The sequence below is a fragment of the Microtus oregoni genome, unplaced genomic scaffold (assembly GCF_018167655.1).
Source record: "Microtus oregoni isolate MIOR12 unplaced genomic scaffold, Mior012 000121F_ref0000216, whole genome shotgun sequence".
NCBI classification, from domain to species: domain Eukaryota; kingdom Metazoa; phylum Chordata; class Mammalia; order Rodentia; family Cricetidae; genus Microtus; species Microtus oregoni.
In genome coordinates this window covers 1788798-1814338 of record NW_024544753.1, presented here as the reverse complement: position 1 = coordinate 1814338, position 25541 = coordinate 1788798, and the positions used below count along the sequence as shown (strand labels likewise).

General features: G+C 38.6%; 1 protein-coding gene across 1 annotated transcript; it reads left to right on the top strand.

Annotated features, from left to right (window-relative positions):
• The first annotated feature begins 21901 nt into the window (after positions 1 to 21901).
• On the top strand, positions 21902 to 24066 carry LOC121444385 (ubiquilin-2-like). Its single transcript, XM_041646201.1, has one exon. The coding sequence runs from the start codon at positions 21902 to 21904 to the stop codon at positions 23975 to 23977; it is 2076 nt and encodes a 691-aa protein (XP_041502135.1). The 3' UTR covers positions 23978 to 24066.
• The last annotated feature ends 1475 nt before the right edge of the window (positions 24067 to 25541 follow it).

Here is a 25541-nt window from a genome sequence, read left to right as displayed (position 1 = left end):
TTCCTGTTTACTTCAGTGAGTCCTTTAAATCAAAGAACTGGGAAGATTAAAAAAAATAGCTGATCACCAAGCCCAAAATAGGCATGTCTAGTTTAAGCTAATCCTGTATATCTATCCCTATAGCAATAGCAAGGAATTATTGAAAGCAGTATTTTTTTAAAAAAAAAACTTTTATTCTATACACTGGAAAATACAGAAGAAATGAATATATCTCTAGAGCACCAAAACTGAACCAAGAGATTATAAAATGTGTACATAGATCAATCAAGTAATGAAATTCAAACAATAACACAAAGTGTCCAGACAAAGAAAAGTTTAGTTTATATAGCTTCATCCTTGGATTCTACCAGATCTTTAAATAAAACAGCCACAATATTCTTTATAATGATCAATAAAATTAAGGAGAGGAAAACTTTCAAATTCACTGTATGGAACAAGGATTACCCAGATACCAAAATCAGATAAAAACACTACAACAACAAAAATATAAACCAAAATTCCTGATGAACATAGATGCAAAAATGCTCATGAAAATACTTGCAAATTGAATTCCAGAACACAATAAAAAAATCATACACTATGAGCATGATGGCTTCATTCTAGGATGAAATGATAGATTAACATAAAAAGCAGTAAATGCAATATAGAACAGAGATAAAATCAAGGACAAACATAATGTTACTATGGCAGTAGATGAAGAAAAGTCATTGACAAAATTTTACACTATTTGATATAAAATTCCAAAAGAGTAAGAAGAGAATTGTACTCCAACATTGTAAAAAGCTGTATAGAATGGGTTCATACCCCAAAAATATACTGAATGAGGGGAAATAAAAGCCCTTTGTATAAAACCAGGAAGAGATAGATTGTTACTTTTACCACGTTCATTTAATGTATTGCTTTAGTTTAATGTATTGCTTTAGTCAGATCAATAAATCAATATAAGGACATACAAAGGGAGTAATAGCAAAATAGTAATTAATTTTTTTCTATTTTCTAATAATATCCTAAATAATAGCCTATGTTTAGAAACTCATTAAAAACTCCACCAAAAAACTTTTTGACCTGACAAATTCAGTAAGATACCAGGTATAGTTACTTTTCTATTGCTGTGGAAAAAAAACACTACTAAAGCAACTTATAGAAGGAAGATTTATTATTCAGGGATTTGCTGTGGAGTAATCTCTTTGTACACTGTGAAGATGTGTCACTTGGATTGGTTTAATAAAAAGCTGAATGGTCAATAGCTAGGCAGGATTTTTGGGGCAGAGAGGATGCTGGGAAGAAAAAGGGCAGAGACACGGAGGAAACAGGAAAGCATAAGGGACAGTACATAGATGAGATAAACTTGCCTGGAGCAGCACATAGATTCATAGAAATTGGTTAATTTAAGTTATAAGAGCTAGATAGAAACAAGCTTAAGCTATTGGCCAAGCGTTCATAATTAATAATAAGTCTCTGTGTTATGATGTGGGGGCTGACTGATGGGACAGAGAAAGACTCGCTATAGGGATTACAGTTCCAGAGGGAAAAGAGTTCATTACAATCCTTTCCGGGAGCATGGCACTGGAGCAGCAGCCGAGAGAGAGAGCTTACATCTTGATCCACAAGTATGATTCAGAGAGAGGGGAGGGGGAGAGGGAGAGAGAGAATGGCAAGAGTCTACAGAAACCTTAAAGCCATCACTCCCTTACTCCATGTTGCTTTAGTCATTTTTTTTCTCAAAGCAATAGAAAAGTAACTAACAAGGCCACACCTCCTAATCTTTCCCAAATAGCTCCACCAACTAGGGACCAAGTATTAAAACATGACCCTATTGGGAGTCATTCTTATTCAACCCACCGCACTAGGGCACAAAATTAACTTAAAATTGTACTTTTTCTATATCCTGATTAGAAAAAGAATACAGTTCACCATATTTTCAAAAATAATAAACACTTTGATTTAAATGTAGTCAAAGAGGTAAAACTCTTCTACAGTGAAAAGTATTAAAAATTCAAAGAAAGAAATTCAGGAAGACACTGGGAGATTTATTTACTGCCAATATTTCTGGACCCCCCCCAGAAAAAGAAGAGTTAAAATGGTCATATTATTAGAACTGATCTTTAGGTTTTATACAAGTTTCAAGCTGGCGTGTGTCTGTCATCCTAGCAATTGAAGGATGAAAGCCGGAGGGTCATGAAACTGAGGTCAGCCTAAACAAAACAGCAAGTTCCTGACCACTATAAACTGCAAAACTAGGCTTCCAAAAAATTAAAGTGATACAAATGAAAGATCCAAAGATATTTTCATACAACTAGAACAAAACAACCTCAGATTCAAATGGAAGCTCAAAACTCCAATTAGTCAAAGAGCTCCTGATCTAAGAGCTATCAACATCCCTGACTTCAAACTGTGCTGTAGAACCATGGCAACAAAAAGGCCATAGAAACGAACACAGAAACCAGTGGGAAAAAGCAGGGCACCAGCTGACTGCCTCAACTTCCCCAGTCACTTTCTGCTGAAGATTGTCAGTGCTCAATTTGATGATGTTGTCTCTGTTGCTATTTGCTCTTTTACCGAAAAGCCTCCACTGTGGGCACATTCTCCTATGCCCAGGGATCCTCGAGGTTAGGATCTTCAACTGACTGGCTGCCTTAAAGGGCTTCCTCAGTTAGTTTCTACAGGATGATTGGAAACTCCTAGTCTGGTACTGTTACTTTTATGCTGTTCTTTTGTTTAAACCATTAATTTGATGTTGTTTTCCTATCTGTTTGTCAAATCTCTTACTATTTATTCTTTTTTGTTGTTTTGTTTTTAAAGACAGGGTTTCTCTGTAGCTTTGGAGCCTGTCCTGGAACTTACTCTGTAGATCAGGCTGGCCTCAAACTCACAGAGATCCACCTGCCTCTGCCTCCCGAGTGTTGTGCATAAAGGTGTGTGCCACCACTGCCCAGCTACTATTTATTCTTTTAGTTTGACTTGTATACTTCATGTAACTCGTTCATTCATAACTAAATACAATAGGTCATTCTCCAGATTGTCTAAAACAAATTGAATAATTTATCCTAGATTAGCCACCAAAAGTTGGTACATGAAGGATTTTGATTCAAATAATTAGGTTCTGGAATTCTACACTTAACAGATACAATATTTGCTTTATGACAGACCAGCAATTAAATGATTAAGCCTAGCAGGGACATACAATCAAATAAGGTATATGGAAATATGATAAGTGGCTTCTTAAGATTCCCATCCCCCACTCACTCAGGTGAACATTAGTGTAGATTCTATGAGACGTTAATTATAAGCCATTTATTATCTGATTAGTTTAGTCTGCAAGATAATACTTATTGGGCCTTAAAAGCAGCAGAAGAAGGCAGAGAGCATAAGAGAGAAGAGAGGAGAGAGGAGAGGGGAAGGGAGTGGGTGGAAAGGGAAGAAGACAGAAGGGGGAGAGGCAAGAGGAGACAAAAAGATTGGTTTGCTTTGGCTGGCTATGGATATATAAGAGCCAATGACTGTGCAAAGCCTCTCTACCAACTTCCAGCAAGTATATGGTGACTACACGGAATGATTGTCAAAGAGAATTCTTCAGAGCCTATACATGAAAGTGTGGGCCCGATCCCTAAGTCAGCACCTTTACTTTGGACTGTGGGAGCCAGAGTAGAGAAAGGAGCAATTAAAAGTAATAAGTTTAGTTTTTTATGTCACTATGAAACCAGGGTAACGTGTTTTTCAAAAGTGTTGCAATTGTGAAAATGCTTGTTTGTTTGTTTGTTTCATTTCCCGCTCTGAGTACTGCTCAATTTCATTCCTTCAAATGGTTCTTTTTCTGCCAATTTGTTTCTGCTCCATGAAATACTACTGATTTTATGTTGACTTTGTACCAGCAGCTTTCCTCAGAAAACCTTGTGCTTTATCAAGAACCTCTCAATTAAAAAAAAAAGAATCCTATAGAGTCTTCAGATTGCTGTAGATATAGAAACATATCATCTGCAAACAGTAGTTTGATTTCTTCTCTTCCTGCTTGCATTTCACATCTTTCTTTTTCCTGTGCAGTATCTCTGCCTAAGACTTCTACTAGTGTATTAAAAACACACGGTGAGAGTAGACATATTTTTCTTTTTCCAAGTCTTAGGTGAAAGGATTTTCATCTTTCCCCCACATTTGGTCCAAAGCTGTGTGTCATATGTAGCCTTGATTGTGTTGGCAAGGATGCAGAGTAAACAAACTCTTAACAATTGCTGGCAGAAGTGTAAATTTGTACAGTCACCAAAAGAACATAATGGATAGGTCCTCCTCCCCCCAAAACTATACATACGATATGATACAGCATTTCTGGATGTAATATGCAAGTGAAATAATAGCATCATATCAAAAAGTACATGTTATATATGTTATATATGTATATAAAAGCACACAAAGAAATATTATTCAGCCATAAAATAACATCATTTTCTCCATTTCAGCCAAATGGATGAACCCAGAGGGCATATGGTAATTAAAGAGATCAGAGAAAGACAAAGCATGTTCTTCTTCACATGTAAAAGTTAAAGAAAAAGTCAATCTGAATTAGTGGTTACTATAGCCTGGCATGAATGTGGAATTAGAGGTGGAGGTTGCATAACAGGTACCAAAGTACAGTTGGATAAAAGTAATAAGTTTTAGTTTTTTATGTCACTATGAAATATCTACTAATTCACAATAATTTAGTACATATTTTATAAATGGCTAGAAGAAAAGGTCTTGGATCATCCACACACAAAATAATGATAGTGAAATTACTAATTATTCTGGTTCAGACAGTACATGTATAATTATACACTGTAAGCATTATTTAATTTGTACTGTACCCTATATTTTATAACCAAAATGTTAATAAATAAAATTAGAATGTGGGCTCTGTGCCAGATTCTCTGACTTTGCATGGCTCTGCTATTTACTAGCTATGACATAAGACCAGGCACTTAGCCTCTGTGTTCTAGTTTCTTCAGTTGCAAAATATTAATAATGGTGTCTTTCACTTAGAGTCCGCCTGAGGTTTAAATGGGATAATTTGTGTTAGTGAGATTAGAAAAATAACACAATAAATATTCAACACATTATCTTGAGAATTTTTGAGAAAACTAGAAACTCATTTAAATTAAAATTTTGTTGACAGATGCCTTTTAGAAACCAAATCATGTAGGTCTGAATAATTGTCAAATATGCCCCTTTTTGGTACATTTTTTCATAGGCAGACCAGTAGCCATTTTGCATTTAATCTAGATAGTTCCCTAAGTACTTAGGAGACTGTGAGATGCCTATTTGGACACTATCTTATTTGTTCTAAGCTGTACCACATTCTTGTTCTGTAATGGGACCCCCACACGCTCACTGTGTAGACCAGGCTGGCCTCAAACTCAGAGATCTGCCTGCCTCTGCCTCTGCCTCCTGAGTGCTAGGATTAAAGGCATGCACCACCACCACCCAGCGCTTGTTCGGCAGTTTCTAAGATGTAATTGCCATATCTCAACAAACCTAAAGTTATGCCTATCAAATTAGCTACATGGACAGTATTAACTTATATCTTATTCTGCCAGAGCTTTTAGTATTGGATGACTGTATAGTACCTATCATAAGGAATTGGCAATCAATTATTGTAATTGCCTACTAATTCTTTTTTTTTTTTAAATTTATTTATTTATTAAGGATTTCTGCCTCGTCCCCACAACCGCTTCCCATTTCCCTCCCCCTCCCCCCGATCAAGTCCCCCTCCCTCATCTGCTCGAAGAGCAATCAGGGTTCCCTGACCTGTGGGAAGCCCAAGGACTGCCCACCTCTATCCAGGTCTCGTAAGGTGAGCATTCAAACTGCCTAGGCTCCCACAAAGCCAGTACGTGCAGTAGGATCAAAAACCCACTGCAATTGTTCTTGAATTCTCAGTATTCTTCATTGTCTGCTATGTTCAGCTAGTCCGGATTTATCCCATGCTTTTTCAGACCTAGGCCAGCTGGCCTTGGTGAGATCCCAATAGAACATCCCCATTGTCTTAGTGTGTGGGTGCACCCCTTGTGGTCCTGAGTTCCTTGCTCGTGCTCCGTCTCCTTCTGCTCCTGATTTGGACCTTGAGATTTCTGTCCGGTGCTCCCGTGTGGGTCTCTGTCTCTGTCTCCTTTCATCGCCTGATGAAGGTTAATATTCCTGAGGATGCCTATGTGTTTGTCTTTGGATTCGCCTTATTTAGCTTCTCTAGGAACATGAATTATAAGCTCAATGTCTTTTATTTATGGCTAGAAACCAAATATGAGTGAGTACATCCCATGTTCCTCTTTTTGGGTCTGGCTTACCTCACTCAGGATAGTGTTTTCTATTTCCATCCATTTGTATGCAAAATTCAAGAAGTCCTTCTTTTTTACTGCTGAGTAATACTCTAATATGTATATATTCCATACTTTCTTCATCCATTCTTCCGTTGAAGGGCATCTAGGTTGTTTCCAGGTTCTGGCTATTACAAACAATGCTGCCATGAACATAGTTGAGCATATACTTTTGTTGTATGATAGGGCCTCTCTTGGGTATATTCCCAAGAGTGGTATTGCTGGATCCAGGGGTAGGTTGATCCCGAATTTCCTGAGAAACCGAAACACTGCTTTCCAGAGTGGTTGCACAAGTTTGCATTCCCACCAGCAATGGGTGATTGTACCCCTTTCTCCACAACCTCTCCAGCAAAGGCTATCATAGGTGTTTTTTATTTTAGCCATTCTGACAGGTGTAAGGTGGTATCTTAAAGTTGTCTTGATTTGCATTTCCCTGATCGCTAAGGAAGTTGAGCATGACCTTAAGTATCTTTTGGCCATTTGAACTTCTTCTGTTGAGAATTCTCTGTTCAGCTCAGTGCCCCATTTTATAATTGGGTTGATTAGCCTTTTACGGTCTAGTTTGTTGAGTTCTTTATATATTTTGGAGATCAAGCCTTTGTCAGTTGCAGGGTTGGTGAAGATCTTCTCCCAGTCAGTGGGTTGTCTTTTTGTCTTAGTGACAGTGTCCTTTGCTTTACAGAAGCTTCTCAGCCTCAGGAAGTCCCATTTATTCAATGATGCCCTTAGTGTCTGTGCTGCTGGGGTTATACATAGGAAGTGGTCTCCTGTGCCCATTTGCTGTAGAGTACTTCCCACTTTCTCCTCTATCAGGTTCAGTGTGTTCGGACTGATATTGAGGTCTTTAATCCATTTGGATTTGAGTTTTGTGCATGGTGATAGATATGGATCTATTTTCATTCGTCTACAGATTGACATCCAGTTTTGCCAGCACCATTTGTTGAAGATGCTCTCTTTTTTCCATTGTATACTTTTAGCTCCTTTATCGAAGATCAGGTGTTCATAGGTTTGTGGGTTAATGTCAGGGTCTTCTATTCGATTCCATTGGTCGACTTCTCTGTTTTTATGCCAATACCAAGCTGTTTTCAATACTGTAGCTCTGTAATAGAGTTTGAAGTCAGGGATGGTAATGCCTCCAGACAATCCTTTATTGTATAAGATTGTTTTGGCTATCCTGGGTTTTTTGTTTTTCCATATAAAGTTAATTATTGTCTTCTGCAGATCTGTGAAGAATTTTGATGGGATTTTGATGGGGATTGCATTGAATCTATAGATTGCTTTTGGTAGAATTGCCATTTTTACTATGTTGATCCTCCCAATCCAAGAGCAAGGGAGGTCTTTCCATTTTCTGGTGTCTTCTTCAATTTCTTTCTTCAAAGACTTATAGTTCTTGTCAAGTAGATCTTTCACTTCCTTGGTCAGGGTTACCCCAAGGTATTTTATGCTATTTGTGGCTATCGTGAAAGGTGATGCTTCTCTGATTTCCCTCTCTGCTTCCTTATCCTTAGTGTATAGGAACGCACCTGATTTTTTGGAGTTGATCTTGTATCCTGCCACATTACTAAAGCTGTTTATCAGCTGTAGGAGTTCTTTGGTAGAATTTTTGGGGTCGCTTATGTACACCATCATATCATCTGCAAATAATGAAAGCTTAACTTCTTCCTTTCCAATACGAATCCCCTTGATCTCCTTATGTTGTCTTATTGCTATTGCTAGAATTTCAAGCACTATATTGAAGAGGTATGGAGAGAGTGGACATCCTTGTCGTGTTCCTGATTTTAGTGGGATGGCTTTGAGTTTTTCTCCGTTTAATTTAATGTTAGCTGTTGGCTTGCTGTAAATAGCTTTTATTATATTTAGGTAGGACCCTTGTATCCCTATTCTCTCCAAGACCTTTATCATAAAGGGGTGTTGAATTTTGTCGAATGCTTTTTCAGCATCTAGTGAAATGATCATATGGTTTTTTTCTTTCAGTTTATTTATATGGTGGATTACATTGATAGATTTGCGTATGTTGAACCAGCCCTGCATCTCTGGGATGAAGCCTACTTGATCATAATGGATAATTTTTCTTATGTGTTCTTGGATTCGGTTTGCCAGTATTTTATTGAAAATTTTTGCGTCGATGTTCATGAGTGAGATCGGTCTGTAATTCTCTTTCTTGGTTGGGTCTTTTTGTGGTTTTGGTATCAGGGTAACTGTAGCTTCATAAAAGGAATTTGGCAATGACTCTTCTGATTCTATATTGTGAAATACCTTAAGGAGTATAGGTATTAGTTCTTCTTGGAAGTTCTGGTAGAATTCTGCATTGAAACCATCTGGTCCTGGGCTTTTTTTCGAAGGGAGATTTTTGATAACCATTTCTAATTCTTCGCGAGAAACCGGTCTATTTAGATCATTCACCTGGTCTTGGTTTAGCTTTGGTATATGATACTTATTTAAAAAAATGTCCATTTCTTTTGTATTTTCCAGTTTTGTGGCATACAGGCTTTTGTAGTAAGATCTAATGATTCTCTGAATTTCCTCTGTGTCTGTGGTTATGTCCCCCTTTTCATTTCTGATCTTATTTATTTGCGTGTTCTCTCTCTGTCGTTTAATTAGTTTGGATAGGGGTTTGTCGATCTTGTTGATTTTCTCCAAGAACCAGCTTTTGGTTTCATTGATTCTTTGGACTGTTTTCTGTGTTTCTATTTTGTTGATTTCAGCCCTCAGTTTTATTATTTCCAGTCTTCTACTTCTCCTGGGCGCGTCTGCTTCTTTTTTTTCTAGAGCTTTCAGGTGTGTTTTTAAGTCCCCAATGTATGCATTCTCCGTTTTCTTTAAGTGGGCACTTAGTGCTATGAACTTTCCTCTTAGCACTGCTTTCATTGTGTCCCATAGGTTTGAGTATGTTGTCCCTTTATTTTCATTAAATTCAAGGAAGACTTTAATTTCTTTCTTGATTTCTTCCTTGACCCAGGTGTGGTTCAGTAGTTGACTGTTCAGTTTCCATGAGTTTGTCGGTTTTTTGGGGGCAGCATGGTTGTTGCCTTCTAACTTTAATCCGTGATGATCTGATAAGACACAGGTGGACACTGATATTTTTTTGTATCTGTGGAGGTTTCCTTTGTTTCCGAGTATGTGGTCAATTTTTGAGAAGGTTCCATGAGCTGCAGAGAAGAAGGTATATTCTTTCCTATTTGGGTGGAATGTTCTATAGATGTCTGTTAAGTCCATTTGCTTCATTACCTCCAATAATTCTCTTAATTCTCTATTAGGTTTCTGTCTGATTGACCTGTCCCTTGGAGAGAGAGGTGTGTTGAAGTCTCCTACTACTAGTGTGTGTGGTTTGATGTCTGCCTTGAGTTCTAGTAATATTTCTTTTACATAAGGAGGTGCTTTTATATTGGGGGCGTATATATTCAGGATTGAGACGTCCTCCTGATGAATTGTTCCTGTTATGAGTATAAAGTGACCGTCTCGGTCTCTTCTGATTGATTTTAGTTTGAAGTCAGTTTTGTTAGAAATTAGTATGGCCACACCTGCTTTTTTCTTAGGACCATTTGCTTGAAAGACCTTTTCCCAACCCTTTACTCTGAGTAGGTGCCTGTCTTTGTGGTTGAGATGTGTTTCTTGCAAACAGCAGAATGTTGGATCCTGTTTTCGTATCCAATCTTTTAGCCTGTGCCTTTTTATAGGTGAATTGAGCCCATTAATATTAAGTGATATTAATGACCAGTGGTTGTTTACTCCGGTTATTCTTATTGCTTTTGGTAGTAGAGATTGTGTGTCTCCCTTCTTTGAGATGTGCTCGTGAAGGGTCATTAGATGCCTGGGTTATTGTAGGCAGTGTTGGCAGTGTTGGATTCCTTGGGTTGCGATTTTCCTTCTATTACTTTCTGTAGTGCTGGATTTGTGGCTACGTATTGTTTAAATTTGTTCTTATCCTGGAATGTCTTGTTTTCTCCATTGATAATGAACGATAGCTTGGCTGGGTATAGTAGTTTGGGTTTGCATCCATGGTCTCTTAGCTTCTGGAGAACCTCTATCCAGGACCTTCTGGCTTTCATAGTTTCCATCGAGAAGTCAGGTGTAAGTCTGATCGGTTTACCTTTATAAGTTACTTGCCCTTTTTCTTTTGCAGCTCTTAATATTCTTTCTTTAACCTGTATATTTTGTGTTTTGATTATTATATGGCGAGGAGATGTTTTTCTTTGATCCAGTCTGTTTGGTGTTCTGTATGCTTCTTGAATATTTAAATGAATATCTTTCTTTAAGTTGGGAAAGTTTTCTTCCATAATTTTGTTGAAAATATTTTCTGGGCCTTTGAGCTGTGACTCTTCTCCTTCTTCTATTCCTATTATTCTTAGGTTTGGTTTTTTTATTGTGTCCCATAGTTCCTGAATGTTTTGTGTTGAGAATTTGTTGGCTTTGCTGTTTTCTTTGATCTGTTCGTTTATTTTCTCTATGGTGTCCTCAGCATCTGAGAGTCTTTCTTCTAGCTCTTGTATTCTATTGATTATGCTTGTTTCTGTAGACTCTGCTCGTTGGCCTAGATTTTCCATATCCAGCTGGTCCTCAGTTTGTATTTTCTTCTTTGCCTTCATTTCAGTTTTCAATTCTTGAACTGTTTCCATTACCTGCTTGATGTTTTTTTCTTGGTTTCCCAGGGTATCATGTACGTATTTACTCATTTCTTCAAACTTTTTGTTATACTTCTCATCCATTTCTATAAGGGCATTTTTTACATGTTGTTTAAGGGACTCTATTATCTTCATAAAGTCGATTTTTTCCATTTCTTCTGTGTTAGGTTGTTCAAATACTTCTGTTGTAAGATCATTGGGTTCTGATGTTTTCATGTTGTTTTTCGGATTATTGGGTGAATTCTTGCCTTGGCGCCTGCCCATTTCCTCCTATTGATCCTATCCAATGGGTCCTTTAAAAACCGGATCAGGTTTCCCTGCTGGCCAAGGGCTCCGCTTACAAAATGCCCTCCCTCTCTTTCGTGGTTCCTGCTGCAGGCCAAGAACCCTCTCACCCCTCCGAAGGATCTTCAGGACAGGACCAGGCTCCCCTTGTGCCAGTGACCTGGCCAACCAAAAGCCTACCTCTTTGATTCAATTGTAGTAGGGCGAACTGCTCTCCTTATTGCATGCCTGTCCCCGCTGCTTGGGTCTGCCGCTGTGCTGGTCCCCAAAAGCCTCTTCCTGTATGTGGTGTTGCTCCGCCACGTCTGGCCGCCGCGCCGCTCCGCCTCTGCGCGTCTGGCCGCCGCGCCGCTCCGCCTCTCTTGCCTACTAATTCTATTCCAAGTTTCTAGGTCACTCTGCTTCTCATTGTATATATCTTTGGGTAACTGACTTAACAGCTCTGTACCTTGTTTATCTCATTTATCAAACGAAGAGAATGAGCAAATGCTAGCACATACTTGTGAGAATGTAATGAATTAATTCCTGCCCCTTACCTAATGATCACCCAGACATCATAATTATCACTGTAATTTTTATCATAACTGTCTTGCTCCATTGAACACTTTCATTTACCAGACACAATGTCAGATTCTCTATATCTTCTAGAAAGTTATAAGTAATGTTTCCAAAACTCCAAAACAGAGCTACAGAAAAAATTAAGATTTGTGTCTACAAAATGTTGTCTGCACAATTGTTGCCCATCTAAACTTGTAGGAAAAAAGTATAATGTTAATTCTTCAAAGTATACATTGATACTCACAAATTTATAACTCTAGGCAAAATTTCTGTTTACTGAAGTACTCTGACATACAACTGCCATTCTTGCCAGCATCCTATCATTTATTGTCTTCATTTCTTTATTCAGATTTATATAACTGAAATTTCCCAAGAAAAAAAATTGATTTTCCTTTTGTTTAGATGAACAGCTAAATGCCTAAATTAGCTTTTGCTGTCTTTCTCCCCTATCATGGTTGCTTCATTTGATGAGACATTGTAGAGAACAGAGGGTTGAAACGGTCAGTTTAGACAATATGGCACTGGTATAGATAGCCAACATGAGTCAATACAGCAGTTCCTAAACACGGGAGGGGTATGAATTGGCACAAAATGGCTGATATCTGATGCTCCCCAAAGTAAACAGTGATGCAGTCTTTTACATTGCTGGCAAAATGCCACATAGTTTGGGTTTTGTATAAATGTGACCTTGAGGCCAGAGGCCTTTAGTCTTTAACCTTTGAGTTCACAAGCCTACCTCTGTGTGTGTGTGTATGTGTGTGCATGTGTGTGTGTGCGCGCGAATACTTATGTACACAGCCTGTGTGCGCCCACATGTAGTTGGGTGCCTGTCAGCATCTGCTTATCTTGCTGTGTGGTGTCTCTCACCTGGAATAAAGTATATTAAATTTGCCTGCAGGTCTGCAGCTCGGCACATCTTCTTTAACCTCCCAGGCTCTAGACCTTGGACCCTTCAGATGTATCATTCTGAAAACAGATTTAGCTTACCTTATAAACATAAAAAATTACTCATTTTATATTTTCTATTATTTTATGTTGATAAGAACCAATAAGAAACTTATAAAAAAATCCAACAAACAAAAATTGATTTCTTGTTTTGCCTAATAACCCATGGCTGTGCCCTAATCTGGAGGCAGCTATAAAATTTTATGACCTAGGGGCTGGAGAGATGGCTCAGTGGTTAAGAGCATTGCCTGCTCTTCCAAAGGTCCTGAGTTCAATTCCCAGCAACCACATGGTGGCTCACAACCATCTGTAATAAGGTCTGGTGCCCTCTTCTGACCTCTGGCATACACACAGATAGACTATTGTATACATAATAAATAATAAATAAATATTAAAAATTTTTTATGACCTATTTGTGTTAAACCTGGTTTCTTAGAACGACAGTTGTATCCTCTTCTTTTAGATCGTGAAAGGTATCTGTACCCATCATGCCCATGTTGTAGATGTAGAAACCCAGTTACGGCATGCCATTAAAATAGTCTTTGCCACTCTTCCACGTCATGCCTCTTGGCATTCACTCCTTCCTCTATATTGCCTGTGTCATCACCTGATATACTTATCTCAACTAGAATATGTTGGTTGCATTTCTTCCCTAAAGCTTGCTTTTTGAATCTTTTCTCTTTAGTCCTTTAAGGTTTTCTCCCAACAAGCAGGGTTTATCTCCTCTCCCATTTTGTTTCAAATCTCTGTTCAGATTTTTGCTCTTTAATTTCATGAAAAGATTCTGAAATATAATAATTTAACTTTTTGCCTACATGTGTTGAGTGTGCGATTGCTACTGTGTATTCCATTTGGCCTTACAACCTGATGAGCTTCTACTGAAACAATGTGTTATTAATTTATTAACTTCCACCAAGAAAAAAAAACTGTATCCCTTATTTCATTCATGCTGTTCTTCCTAAGCATCAAAGAAAGTAAAAGACTATTGTTTGATAAAATTTTTCAGCCATTTATTAATGATAACTTTATGTGGACATGCAAAGAAAACAAAAGTGATATTATTGATTTATTTCTGCCATATTGAAGTGATTTCATTCATTTATTTTTTCTTTTATTGAATAGAAATTGTTTTTATACAATATATTCTGATCACGGTTTCCCCTCCCATCTTCTCCTAGGTTCTCTCACCTCCTCACCCTTCCAACTTTCTGCCTGCTTCTCTAGCTCATTAGTGTATCTTTTATTTGCTTTTTTTAAAAAAAATTCTGCCTTTTTGCCTATTTGTTTTCTAAAGTAAGTGACTATTATAAGACTCCCTTTCACTGAACCCTACATCAGTGAAATGAAAATTATTTTAATTTCTTCTGAGAATTAAATTGTAGGACAAGTAAATCATTAACCAATACATAGATGCAAACTCTTTGGAAGAGGCAGAATGACCAGCAGGCCCCAAAGGCATAAATATACTGTGATCTTATTGTGTTACCATCCTGAGAAGGAGTGAACCACAAAATAAGGAAAAGTAGTTGCCTGAAGTTGACATTGGCAGGAGTCTAGTGAAATAAGAAATATTACCTATTCACCTATAAGCGAAGCCATCTTTGCTAGAAGATCCAGCACTAGAATAGATTTATGCCATTAAATTTGGTTGCGAATCATGGTTTACTCAGCAACCACCCCACTAAACCCATCAAACATCCTTCATTTTGCATTAGTCTTCTCTGAGTAATGATGTGTTGGAGTCAGAGTATATAAGTTTAACAGGCAATCAATTAGCTGTCATTTTCTCATTTAATTTTCATTCAGCTTTCCTTTGCTTTTTTTCAGGGGGAAAGTTCACTGAATGCATAGAGATGAGCAGCTGCAGTACGTGTCACTGTGCTATTTCTCATTGAAAATTCCTAAGCTGCTCTTCTTTCATCTGCATCTTCATCTGTGGGAAGTACCCTGTGTGACGGCGTGATGGACACTCGGAGCTGTAAAGCAGGGGACTACAGTCTGCATGTAAGACAACCCTTGAATCTTCAAATATTTTTTCCTGTGGCTCCCCAAAGAAGATTCATAAACTACATACATTTTAATGAATATTTAAGTTTATACCTAAAGTTTGTCATATATTTTTAATTGAAAAAAATCATAATTAAATTTCAAGGTCATTTGTGGGATAGTATGAATCCAAATATTTTAAAAGAAATAAAGTTTTACATCATTCACAGACATACATTCACATACACATACATCAGGCTTTTAGTACTGTAGCAATTTGAGATGCATGCCCGTCATCTTTAAAATATATAGGACTGGAGTCCTCTTGAAGCGTTGGAAATTTTAGGTTCTTCCTTTTGTAACCAATTTATCTTTTCCACCTCCAGGATTTTTGTCCTAATTTTATCTAGTTTTTATTTTGCTGTTTCATCAACCAATCTACTTTTCTTTCTCTACTGTAGCAATTATGACTATTAAAATTAATTTTAAAAACTAAAATGTTCTGCATTAGCACTATAATTATTGGAAGTGTACAAGCAGCCAAAAGAATAAGATTATTGCCGCCTTTGAAAATTATTAAAGATAAAAAATAAGTTTAATTAGAAATTCACTTAGAGGCCATTTTTCTAAAAGTATATCCTAACATTAATTTTACCCATTGCTAGCAGTATTTTCATTTCTTATTCTTTTCTTTTTTTTTTCTTTTTTCTTTTGGTTTTTCTAGACAGGGTTTCTCTGTGTAGCTTTGGAGCCTGTCCTGGAACTCATCCAGGCTGGCCTTACACTCACAGAGATCTGCCTGCCTTTGCTTAGTGAGTGCTGGGATTAAAGGCATGCGCCACCAACACCCAGCTTTATTTCTTATTTTTTATGAGTATAAGGTATGGAATCTGTTACTAAATAGTAATATAAATACATAGTTGTAATAATATCCTTTCTTTGTTTTCTTTCCAAATAATACGCTAAAACCAATATAAAGATCTATCTTTATAAATTATTTTGATGATTCTATTAGTTAACAACTCAATTTGGTCCTTCTTCAATTTCGTCCAAGGCAAATAACTGGAAATCATTGCTCTGCGAAAGAATTTATTATGTAGTTATTAGAGTCATTCTGTTTTTCAATATACACACTAATATATATCTCAAAAACTCTCCTTGTTTCCCCTGGGATTTTTACACAAGGAGGCAATGGGTAATGAACTATAGTAAATTGTGAATGTGCAACAGAAACATGTCTTTATTTTGTAAAGTGGGGAAAGGTTAATTGCAAAAGGAAGATGACTTGACTTCAGGCACATATTCTAGCAGTTTAATTTTAGGAAAGAAGATATATGAAAACAGTATCTAAAAATGTTTGCTTTTAAACCATCTGTGTCCTGCTTTTGAAAAGAGTGTGTTTGTACTATTTACACGTCTACTGACACAACTTGCTTTTTACCATCAGTGTGAGAGTTTGAATTTTCTTAATCCTAATATGTCTATTTTCACTCCTTACCATCTACAAACTACAAGATTTCTATAATCACTGCATTTTCTTTAGATTTGTACCTGAATGTTTTCACTCTCTGATGAGTCTTTGGATGGCAAGCTGGAGGCATCAAATCATGTAAAAAGCAGCCCTTGTCCCCTTTGATGTTATCTGAGACGGAAATGAAGAGGTCTTTGTTAAAAGCAACTGTGTTTTACTTTATTTCCTTAGTCGTCTTTGGTGCTCCCCAAGTCCTTTCCTTTGATGGCTTTCCCCACTGGTCTGGATGGTCTTCAGCATCCATAAGCAGTGCACTCTGAGACCAGCTCTTACTGCTGCCTGGTGTGTTTCTGCTGATAGTTTCTTTGCAGCTTGGAACGAGGCTTCACATACAAAAATTTTCATAGTGATACATTCCCATTTGACTAGAATATAGCAAATTTCATGTTTTGAATGAAAACAGACTTTATAGGACTATTCTAGAAATTCAATACCTGGTGCTACAGATCAAATACAGGACACTGTGCTTGCCTGGTAAGTGCTATACCACCAGGCTATGCACCAGCTTAGGAGTATTTTAATTGCTACAGAATTTCCTACAGGCACTGCTCTATTCTTACAGATATTATACTTGGATAACCACTAAAATGGTAGGATTATCTTGTCTGATTATTTCTACTTTGTCTTCTTCGTGGATTTGAATCAGACTGAAAAGACCAGTTGTTGTACTCATTTCTAACTTACCACGAAATGCTTCTCTTTTTCATTTATTTTAATGTTTTATTCTGAGCATTTCCCCCTTTCTCATTTTTATTTCAATCTCCCATTGACTTTGTAAATTTTTAGAAAACTTAATTCTAAATTCTTTTGAAATGAATTCCAGTTTATTGAATTGTTTGTAACACAAAATCCCATTTTACACAACAAAATGAGACAGACATTCAGTTTTATCTTGTATTTTTTCAAGTTCCAGTTTTCTTAAAAATAGTATAATTCTTATGAGAAAAACCATGGATATATAGATTGAAGGAAAAAATAGCCTTTATCATTACCATCTTCACTAAGAGATAGTACGCGCTCCTCACCGACATAATTATATTCCCCTTAAAGTGAATGCTCCACCCTTCCAAGAAAGCAGGCTAGTTAACTTCTTGATCTTATGCAATTTACTCCAGAGCCGTGTGGCTTTAGCGTTTCAAGAGACAGACTGAAAGAATGAAAACAGAAGCCCCTAGTAAAAGCATCAAACATTCAAAATCTTAGAGGCCCAATCAGATAAGAAAATCAGTGAAGCAGGCATGGTAGACATTAGCAAATCAGAAGTCACACCTTATCTAAAGAATGCAGCCACTATTCACCTTCAGGCAAATTATGACATTGTATGAACCCAATGTAAGCAGATCATCTAGTTTTAAAACTGAAGTCATAAATCTTTGTTTGGGAAATTTGCCAGGTTTTATGTGTTGGCAGGCCAAAGCCAGCCCATGAATTGCCACTTCATAACTTATATTTCAGAGATTAAAGTGGATATGCAGCACTAGCATTTCTGGGCATTCAAGAAAGACTGACATGCACATTATTTATTTATGTGTAAACTAAATGAACAAAGCAAAAATTATTAGAAGATTGCAGGGAGCATGAAGGTAGAAAATATAACCCCCGAGTAGACTATGTGCTAAATAGATTGCATATTTGTTCCTTTATGTCATTTGATTTTTTAAGATTTAATTTTGTAATTTATTTTTACCAGGAGTCAATTTATTTCATTTGCCTTGTTTTCCCAGAGGGATATATATTAGAAGAATTACTCTCTGTGTGTTGTTCTGTCTCTGTCTGTCTCTCCCATGAACTAATACAGCTCTTTAGTGCATACTTCTTGTCTCCATCGTAGCTACTAAAAATCTTGTCCTAGAGAGAAATGATTGAACTGTTCTAAGGTCACGTGGTCATCAATGACTATGGTGGAGTTTTAATTCCAGTCTCATTGACTCAAATCTTGCCCTTCTTACCTAACTCTTTCTCTAGTTCTGACGGGATTGCTTTATGATTGTTAATTATTGTTGTTATTATTATTATTTTCTGACTATGGATGAGTAGGAGTGAGGAATGATCAGAATTTCCTTGGGGTTCTGTAGATCCACTCTGGGAAGACAACACAGTTTATTAATTCAGGACTTACTTCTTTAGAATAAATTCATAAAAGTAGAAGTGCTAAGTAAAAATTGTCTGAGTTCCTTCAATATGGATTAGCAAATTGGCCTTCATAAATTAGGCCTACTGAATCACTTAATTCCCGGAGGAACATGAAGTTCTTCTTTTCTCCATGGCTACTAATAGTGCCTCAGATAATGCTTCTGAGAAGGCTTAGGCATTCTGTATGATTGTCTTGCAAATCGTTATTTATTGATTTTTGTGGTGCTCCACATAGAACCCGGGGCCTTGTGAATGCAGCAACAGCTTACCTCCTTTCCAGGTTCCCAGACGAAATGTTCAGTTCTTTTCATGTTTAAACAAGATAAAGTAGTTTCCTAGTATCTCACAAAAAGGAAAAAATGTGTCAGAGAGAGAAAAGAAGGGAAAGAGTGAAGGATGGAGGTAGAGAAATAATTACCTTTTATCCACTTGGCTTCTTTCCCCTTTTTTGTATTTCATTAATGTTTTTGCGTTCATTTTACATTTCAGCCCCAGTATCCCCTCCCTCCCCTTCTCCTGCTCCCCACCCCCCCCATCCACTCCTTAGAGAGGGTAGGGTCTCTCTTGGGGAGTCAAGGAAGTCTAGGATATCAAGATGAAGCAGGACCAAGCCCCTCCCCCTGTATCAGAGTTGAGCTTGGTATCTCACCATAGGGAATGGGCTCCAAAAAGCCAGTTCATGCATCCTGGATAAGTCGTGGTCCCACTGCCATGGGCCCCCAACAGATAAAGCCTCATAACCATCACCAGCACTCCGAGGGCCTAGTTCGGTCCCATGCAGGTTCCCTGGTTATTGTTTTTTTTTTAAGGGCTTAGATTTAATGAACAAGCATTGATGTTCTTGTTTGTTGATTCTTTGCTGTTGTCACTTTATAGCTGGCACCTCATTTGCCTCCTTTCTGTTTTCTCTGTTGTCCTCTTTATTTAAATGTCTAATACACTAATTATTTGCTATTATTTGGTATTTAAAGTCTTTAAGCATATAAATTTGACTCTGAGTTCATTCACATAATACTCCTTAAATCAAATATTATTAATATGTGGATGTGCTAAAAATGCAGATTCTTGCTCACCTTCAGTTAATTTGGGGTGGGGCCCAGGAATCTCTGTTATTAACAAATCCCTAAAGCTATACCTACGGTAATCTTATGGTAATTATTGAGATATATATTTTCATTATAATTATGCTTATAATTCACTCTAATACGAATAGTCACATGTGCTGCAACAAAGGCGTTCAGTTTTTTTTAAATTTTTAAGTGTTTTTTCTTCCCCATTTTTGTTAATAGTACTACCTTTAAGAGTAAGTAAAGATGGCTAGTTATATATTGTTAAATTTCCCTTTATTTTCAGAAAAGTTAACCACTTTCTAACAGCTATGAACTGCTGCTATCTAGAATCAGCCATTGCTGAATTTATCATGTTTGCTTCCATTTTAGAGACAAAGCACATTTTTACAGCTTTAACCCCAATTCCGTTTAGTCATTGTCTGGAATCCTGTGCCATTTCCTCTTCCTTGTGGCTATAAGTTTACAAAGACTTGCATATTTTCTGTATTTTTAGGTTGACTGCCTCTTGTATGTTTTCTGCTTTTTTTTTTTTGCAGTACTAGGAATTCAACCCAGGGTTTTTTCACACACGATAGGTTTGTGCTCCATCAGTGAGCTACAAGCCATTCCCTCTAGCCTATTTCTATACACATATGAACATGTATCTAAAATCATAGAATGATATTTGATGTGTGCCAATTAATTATTAATATAAATATATTAAATATAAATTAATACACATACAATTATATTTAAAACACGTTCTCTTTACATTGTGCATTATATAAATATTAAACCTAGTATAGACAATCACATTTTTATTCAAGTATATAATGAGCCTGTATTTTGTTTTATACTGAGAATTATTGAGGTATTTGTGACTTAGTGATTTTAAAATGCTCTTAAATTATCTCTCGTGATTTTAAAATGCTCTTAAATTATCTCTAGGTTTTTGTACGGGAAAATGATTTTCTGTGGTCAAAGCATGAGAGATAAATAAATGATTTTGAAATGATTTATTATTCAAGTTTTCTTTATCAGTAGTAATTATTTTTATGTCCTTTAATCAATGAAATAGATAAATGTTAATTTTGCCACTAGTATTGTGTGCCTGTCAATTTTTACCTAAACTCTTGTCTGAAAATATATTTATTGTTTTTAAAAATTATAAATGTAGCATATCCGTCAAATTCAAAATCTTATCAAATAGAAAATAAGAATTATTAACAATTTCAGCTCTTACTAATTATTACCTTTATCATCCTGGAGTATAGCCTTTCATATTTCTTTTCCACAATACAATCTGCAAGCTTTCTGATCAATATCTACATGCCTGTATTGTTTCCATTTGTTTGGGAAAATATAAATTAATATTAAATATCATCTATTGTTTTCTCATAACGATACTGCATTTTAACGTATACTTTTAGAGACACTTAATATTACATGAATTAGCCACCATCTTTTAGACACAGGGATTATTTTATTGTATGGCACTATCATAGTATGTTTGAGTAATCCTATGTTACACACACGTTTAAAATACCCAACACTATTTTTCTAAATGCTACACTGTTAATATACATCATACATATGCTTTTTTGCATCGATTATTAGGTATTTCTAAACAAAGGTGCAAATATTTAAAATGTCCATTTGTATTTTCAAACTGCCGTATTACAACAATTCATACTCCAACCAGCATGAGAGTGCATTTTCTCGGCTCCCGGTGAAAAAGGTTTAACATTCTCTTTCATCTCTGCCAATGCGATAAACACGAAGTAAAATCTCATTGTTTTTACTAGAATCCCTTTGATTAGTAGTGAGCTTAATCATATTTTAGAAGCCTGTTGGCCGTTTTTCGTCTCTTTTGTAAAAATGCTCGCTCCCGCCATGCCTTCCCTTCCCCCACCCGGGTGTTCGTTTTCCCTTTTTGCTTTGTCAGAGTTCTTTACTATTCATTTTTCGTCCTTTGCATGGGGATCGGTTCAATTCAGGCTTTCATCCTTTCACTGCCTCCCAGATTGCGAATCCACATTCTCCATTGGTCTTTCAGTGGCTGCTAAAGAAGCTGCCTCCCTCTTCCTCCTCCCAGCCTCCTCCCTTCCCCCTTGCCTCGCCTCGGTCCCCAGGCTTTCTCTTCCAGCCTCCTTCCTTTTCCTTCACTTCCCCCTCTCTTTGTTTATTTCTCTCTCCCTCTCTTCCCCCCCCCCCCCGCCCCCCTCTGCAGGGTAGGAGTTTGTGCTCGCTGAGCGACTGTCGCTGGGCTGGTGCCGCGTCAGCAGGGGGCGGGGCCGGCAGGGGGCGGGGCGGGGCGGGAGCGCGGGCACCGCAGCTGCAGGAGTTGCTGGGAGAGTGCGCGGGCAGATCACAAGGCGGCGGTGGAGAAGGCCTGCAGACCTGCTCGCTCAGCCCTCGGCCTCGGCCTACGCCAGACCCTGTGTGCAGCCGATGATCGGGAGCCTCAGCCTCCATTCATCTCTGAGGTACTGTGTTTCGCTCTGCTTGCGGGGCCACCCAGTCCGCTGCTGCGGCGCCTCCTTCCTTCCTCCTTCCCTAGCGCCCTCTAGCTCGCCAGAGCCTTCCCTGCCAGCCTGCGTCACCGCGGCCGCCACGGCTGAGAAGGGCGAGAGCAGCGGCCCCCCGCGCCCCTCCCATGGCCCTGCTGCAGCCCCAGGCACGGACCCTGAGCCGGCCGAGCCCAAAATCATCAAAGTAACTGTGAAGACTCCCAAAGAGAAGGAGGAGTTCGCGGTGCCCGAGAATAGCACCGTCCTGCAGTTTAAGGAAGCGATTTCCAAACGCTTCAAATCGCAAATCGATCAGCTCGTGCTGATTTTTGCCGGAAAAATCTTGAAAGATCAAGATACCTTGATGCAGCATGGCATCCATGATGGACTGACTGTTCACCTGGTCATCAAAAGCCAGAATCGCCCTCAGGGCCAGTCAACCACGCAGCCTAGCACTACTGCAGGAACTTCCACGACCACGACCACCACCACCACCACGACGCGAGCGTCGACCACGGGTCCCAGGAGTAACCCCACACCTACGGTCACAAATAGCAATCCGTTTGCATCGGGGACCCTGGGAGGACTTGCTAGCCTTAGCAGCCTGGGTTTGAGCTCGACCACCTTCACTGAGCTTCAGAACCACATGCAGCACCAGCTCATGTCTACCCCTGAGATGATGATCCAAATCATGGAAAATCCCTTTGTTCAGAGCATGCTTTCGAATCCTGACCTGATGAGGCAGCTCATTATGGCCAATCCTCAGATGCAACAATTGATTCAGAGAAACCCAGAAATCAGTCACCTACTGAACAACCCAGATATAATGAGGCAGACTCTCGAAATCGCCAGGAATCCTGCCATGATGCAAGAGATGATGAGAAACCAAGACCTGGCTCTCAGCAATCTCGAAAGCCTCCCAGGTGGCTACAATGCTCTGCGGCGCATGTACACTGACATTCAAGAACCCATGCTGAATGCCGCACAGGAGCAGTTTGGGGGTAACCCCTTCGCCACGGTGGGGAGCAGTTCCTCCTCGGGGGAAGGCACCCAGCCTTCCCGCACAGAAAACCGGGATCCACTGCCCAATCCTTGGGCACCACCGCCGGCTACCCAGAGCTCTCCGACCACCACCACGACCACAAGCAGTGGCAATGTGCCTGGCAGCACCTCCGCTAGAACGCTCAATGGGAACACCGTGGCAGCAGCTAGCTATGTTGCTAGCATCTTCAGTACCCCGGGAATGCAGAGCCTGCTGCAGCAGATAACTGAAAATCCCCAGCTGATTCAGAATATGCTGTCTGCACCCTACATAAGAAGCATGATGCAGTCGCTGAGCCAGAATCCAGAATTGGCTGCCCAGCTGATGATGAGTAGCCCGCTGTTTGCAGCAAATCCTCAGCTGCAAGAGCAGATGCGTCCGCAGCTTCCGCATTTCCTGCAGCAGATGCAGAATCCAGACACACTTGCGGCCATGTCAAACCCGAGAGCAATGCAGGCGTTGATGCAGATCCAGCACGGGCTACAGACACTAGCCACTGAAGCACCTGGCCTCATTCCAACCTTTGCTCCAGGTTTGGGGTTGGGAATCCTGGGAACCACCCTAACCCCTGTGGGCCCAGTCACTCCCATAGGGCCCATCGCTCCTACTATAGTTCCTTTCACACCCATAGGCCCCATGGGGCCTATTGGACCCACTGTTCCTGTAAGCTCTCCTGGCTCCACCGGCACTGGGATCCCCACTGCAACCACTGTGACCAGCTCTGCACCTACTGAAACCATAAGTCCAACTTCAGATTCTGGTCCCAGCCAGCAGTTCATTCAGCAGATGGTGCAGGCCCTGGCTGGAGCGAATCCTCACCAGCTGCCGAATCCAGAAGTGAGATTTCAACAGCAACTGGAACAGCTCAACGCCATGGGCTTCTTAAATCGTGAAGCAAACTTGCAGGCTCTAATAGCAACAGGAGGCGACATCAATGCGGCCATTGAGAGGCTGCTGGGCTCTCAGCCATCGTAATTACATTTCTGTACCTTGAAAAAAATGTATCTTATTTTTGATAATGGCTCTTAAATCTTTAAACACACACAAAATCATGCTTTACTTTTATTTTGATTCTTTTAAATCTGTCTACTTATAAATCTAATACCATGCATTTTAAGGTGGAGTCCCTCCCTTCTTTCCTTCCTGCTCCTCCTCCTGCCACCTTCCCTCCCACCCTCGCCCTTCCCTTCCAGCCTGCCCTCTCCCCTCTTTGTTTCCTTGCCTCCCTCCTTCATTCCTTCCTTTTCTTTGGATTTTCTCCCTTCTCTGATTTGAATGGTGGGGATCAATGCTGTTTCACTCAAAGGTGTTGCATGCAAACACTTCTCTTTATTCTGCATTTATTGTGATTTTTGGACACAGGTATCAGCCTTCACAGTTGGGTGAACAAGTTCTGTCCTACAGATGTCCAGTTTATTTGCATTTTAAACATTAGCCTATGATAGTAATTTAATGTAGAATGAAGGTATTAAAAACAGAAGCAAATTATTTGAAGCTCTAATTTGTGGTAAAATATTGCTTATTGTGACTTTGGCATGTATTTTTGCTAGCAAATGCTGTAAGATTTATACCATTCATTGATCGTTTTTGTTATTATTTGTACACAGTACAGTAAGCACAATTGGAATTGTACATCTAGAAGTATTACTGTAGAATCTCTGAGCAGAATATGTGTAACCAAAATAAGAAAGAATATAAGAAATACTCCTGAAGCTAGGTATGTCTCACAATTTTGTAGAGTCTTACAGCATATTTGATAAATTTCTCAGTGAAAATGTTGGCTAGGCAAGTTCAGTTAAAATATAGTAGAAATGTTTATCCTGGTTTCTCTAAGTATACATTAATTGTACAGAAAACTTACAGTGTAACATTGTGTCAACAGTTGCAGATTGATTGTATATGACCTTAATCTTTGTGCAGCCTGAAGGATCAGTGTAGTGATGCCAGGAAAGTGCTTTTGACCTAAGATTTCCTCAGCTTCTCCCATGAAGAGACCCTAATATGCATTTTGATTTGTAATTGGAAATGTAACTTTTACTGGAAGTGTCATGTGGTGTCTGCATTACTTTTAACTGCTATGTATACAGGAAAGTGTATCTTTTGACTATCAGTTATTTCTCTTGTGCACAGGGAAAAATGCATTAAAATGACTAAAAAAATAAAAAAAAATTTAAAAAATGACAAAGCTGTTTCTTTTTGCCTTTTGGCTCTAGAATCCCCTCCAGAAGGGTTAGCTCTCCCCACAAGTATTTATTTAACAATGCTGCTCTACAGGAAATTCTTTTGACATGCAGATTTACATGTTCTAATTATTGCCCCCAAAGGTTAACCAATTATTAATTATTTCTTCACACATTTGAAATGTACATATTTATGCTTTATTTTGTACTTGAATTTTCTTTAGTTCCACTGAATTCTGTAGGCCTAGCACACCAGTCTGAGGTGGGGCTATGACTTCATATGTTAGGGTATATCCTGCTAGTGATCATTTTTGTATTTAATTTTTCTGATGGTTTTCATGCTTATTTTATTTTTCACC

What these genes read in the sequence shown, in the direction of transcription:
- LOC121444385 (XM_041646201.1), top strand. Translation starts at nt 21,902, where the DNA reads ATGATCGGGAGCCTCAGCCTCCATTCATCTCTGAGGTACTGTGTTTCG.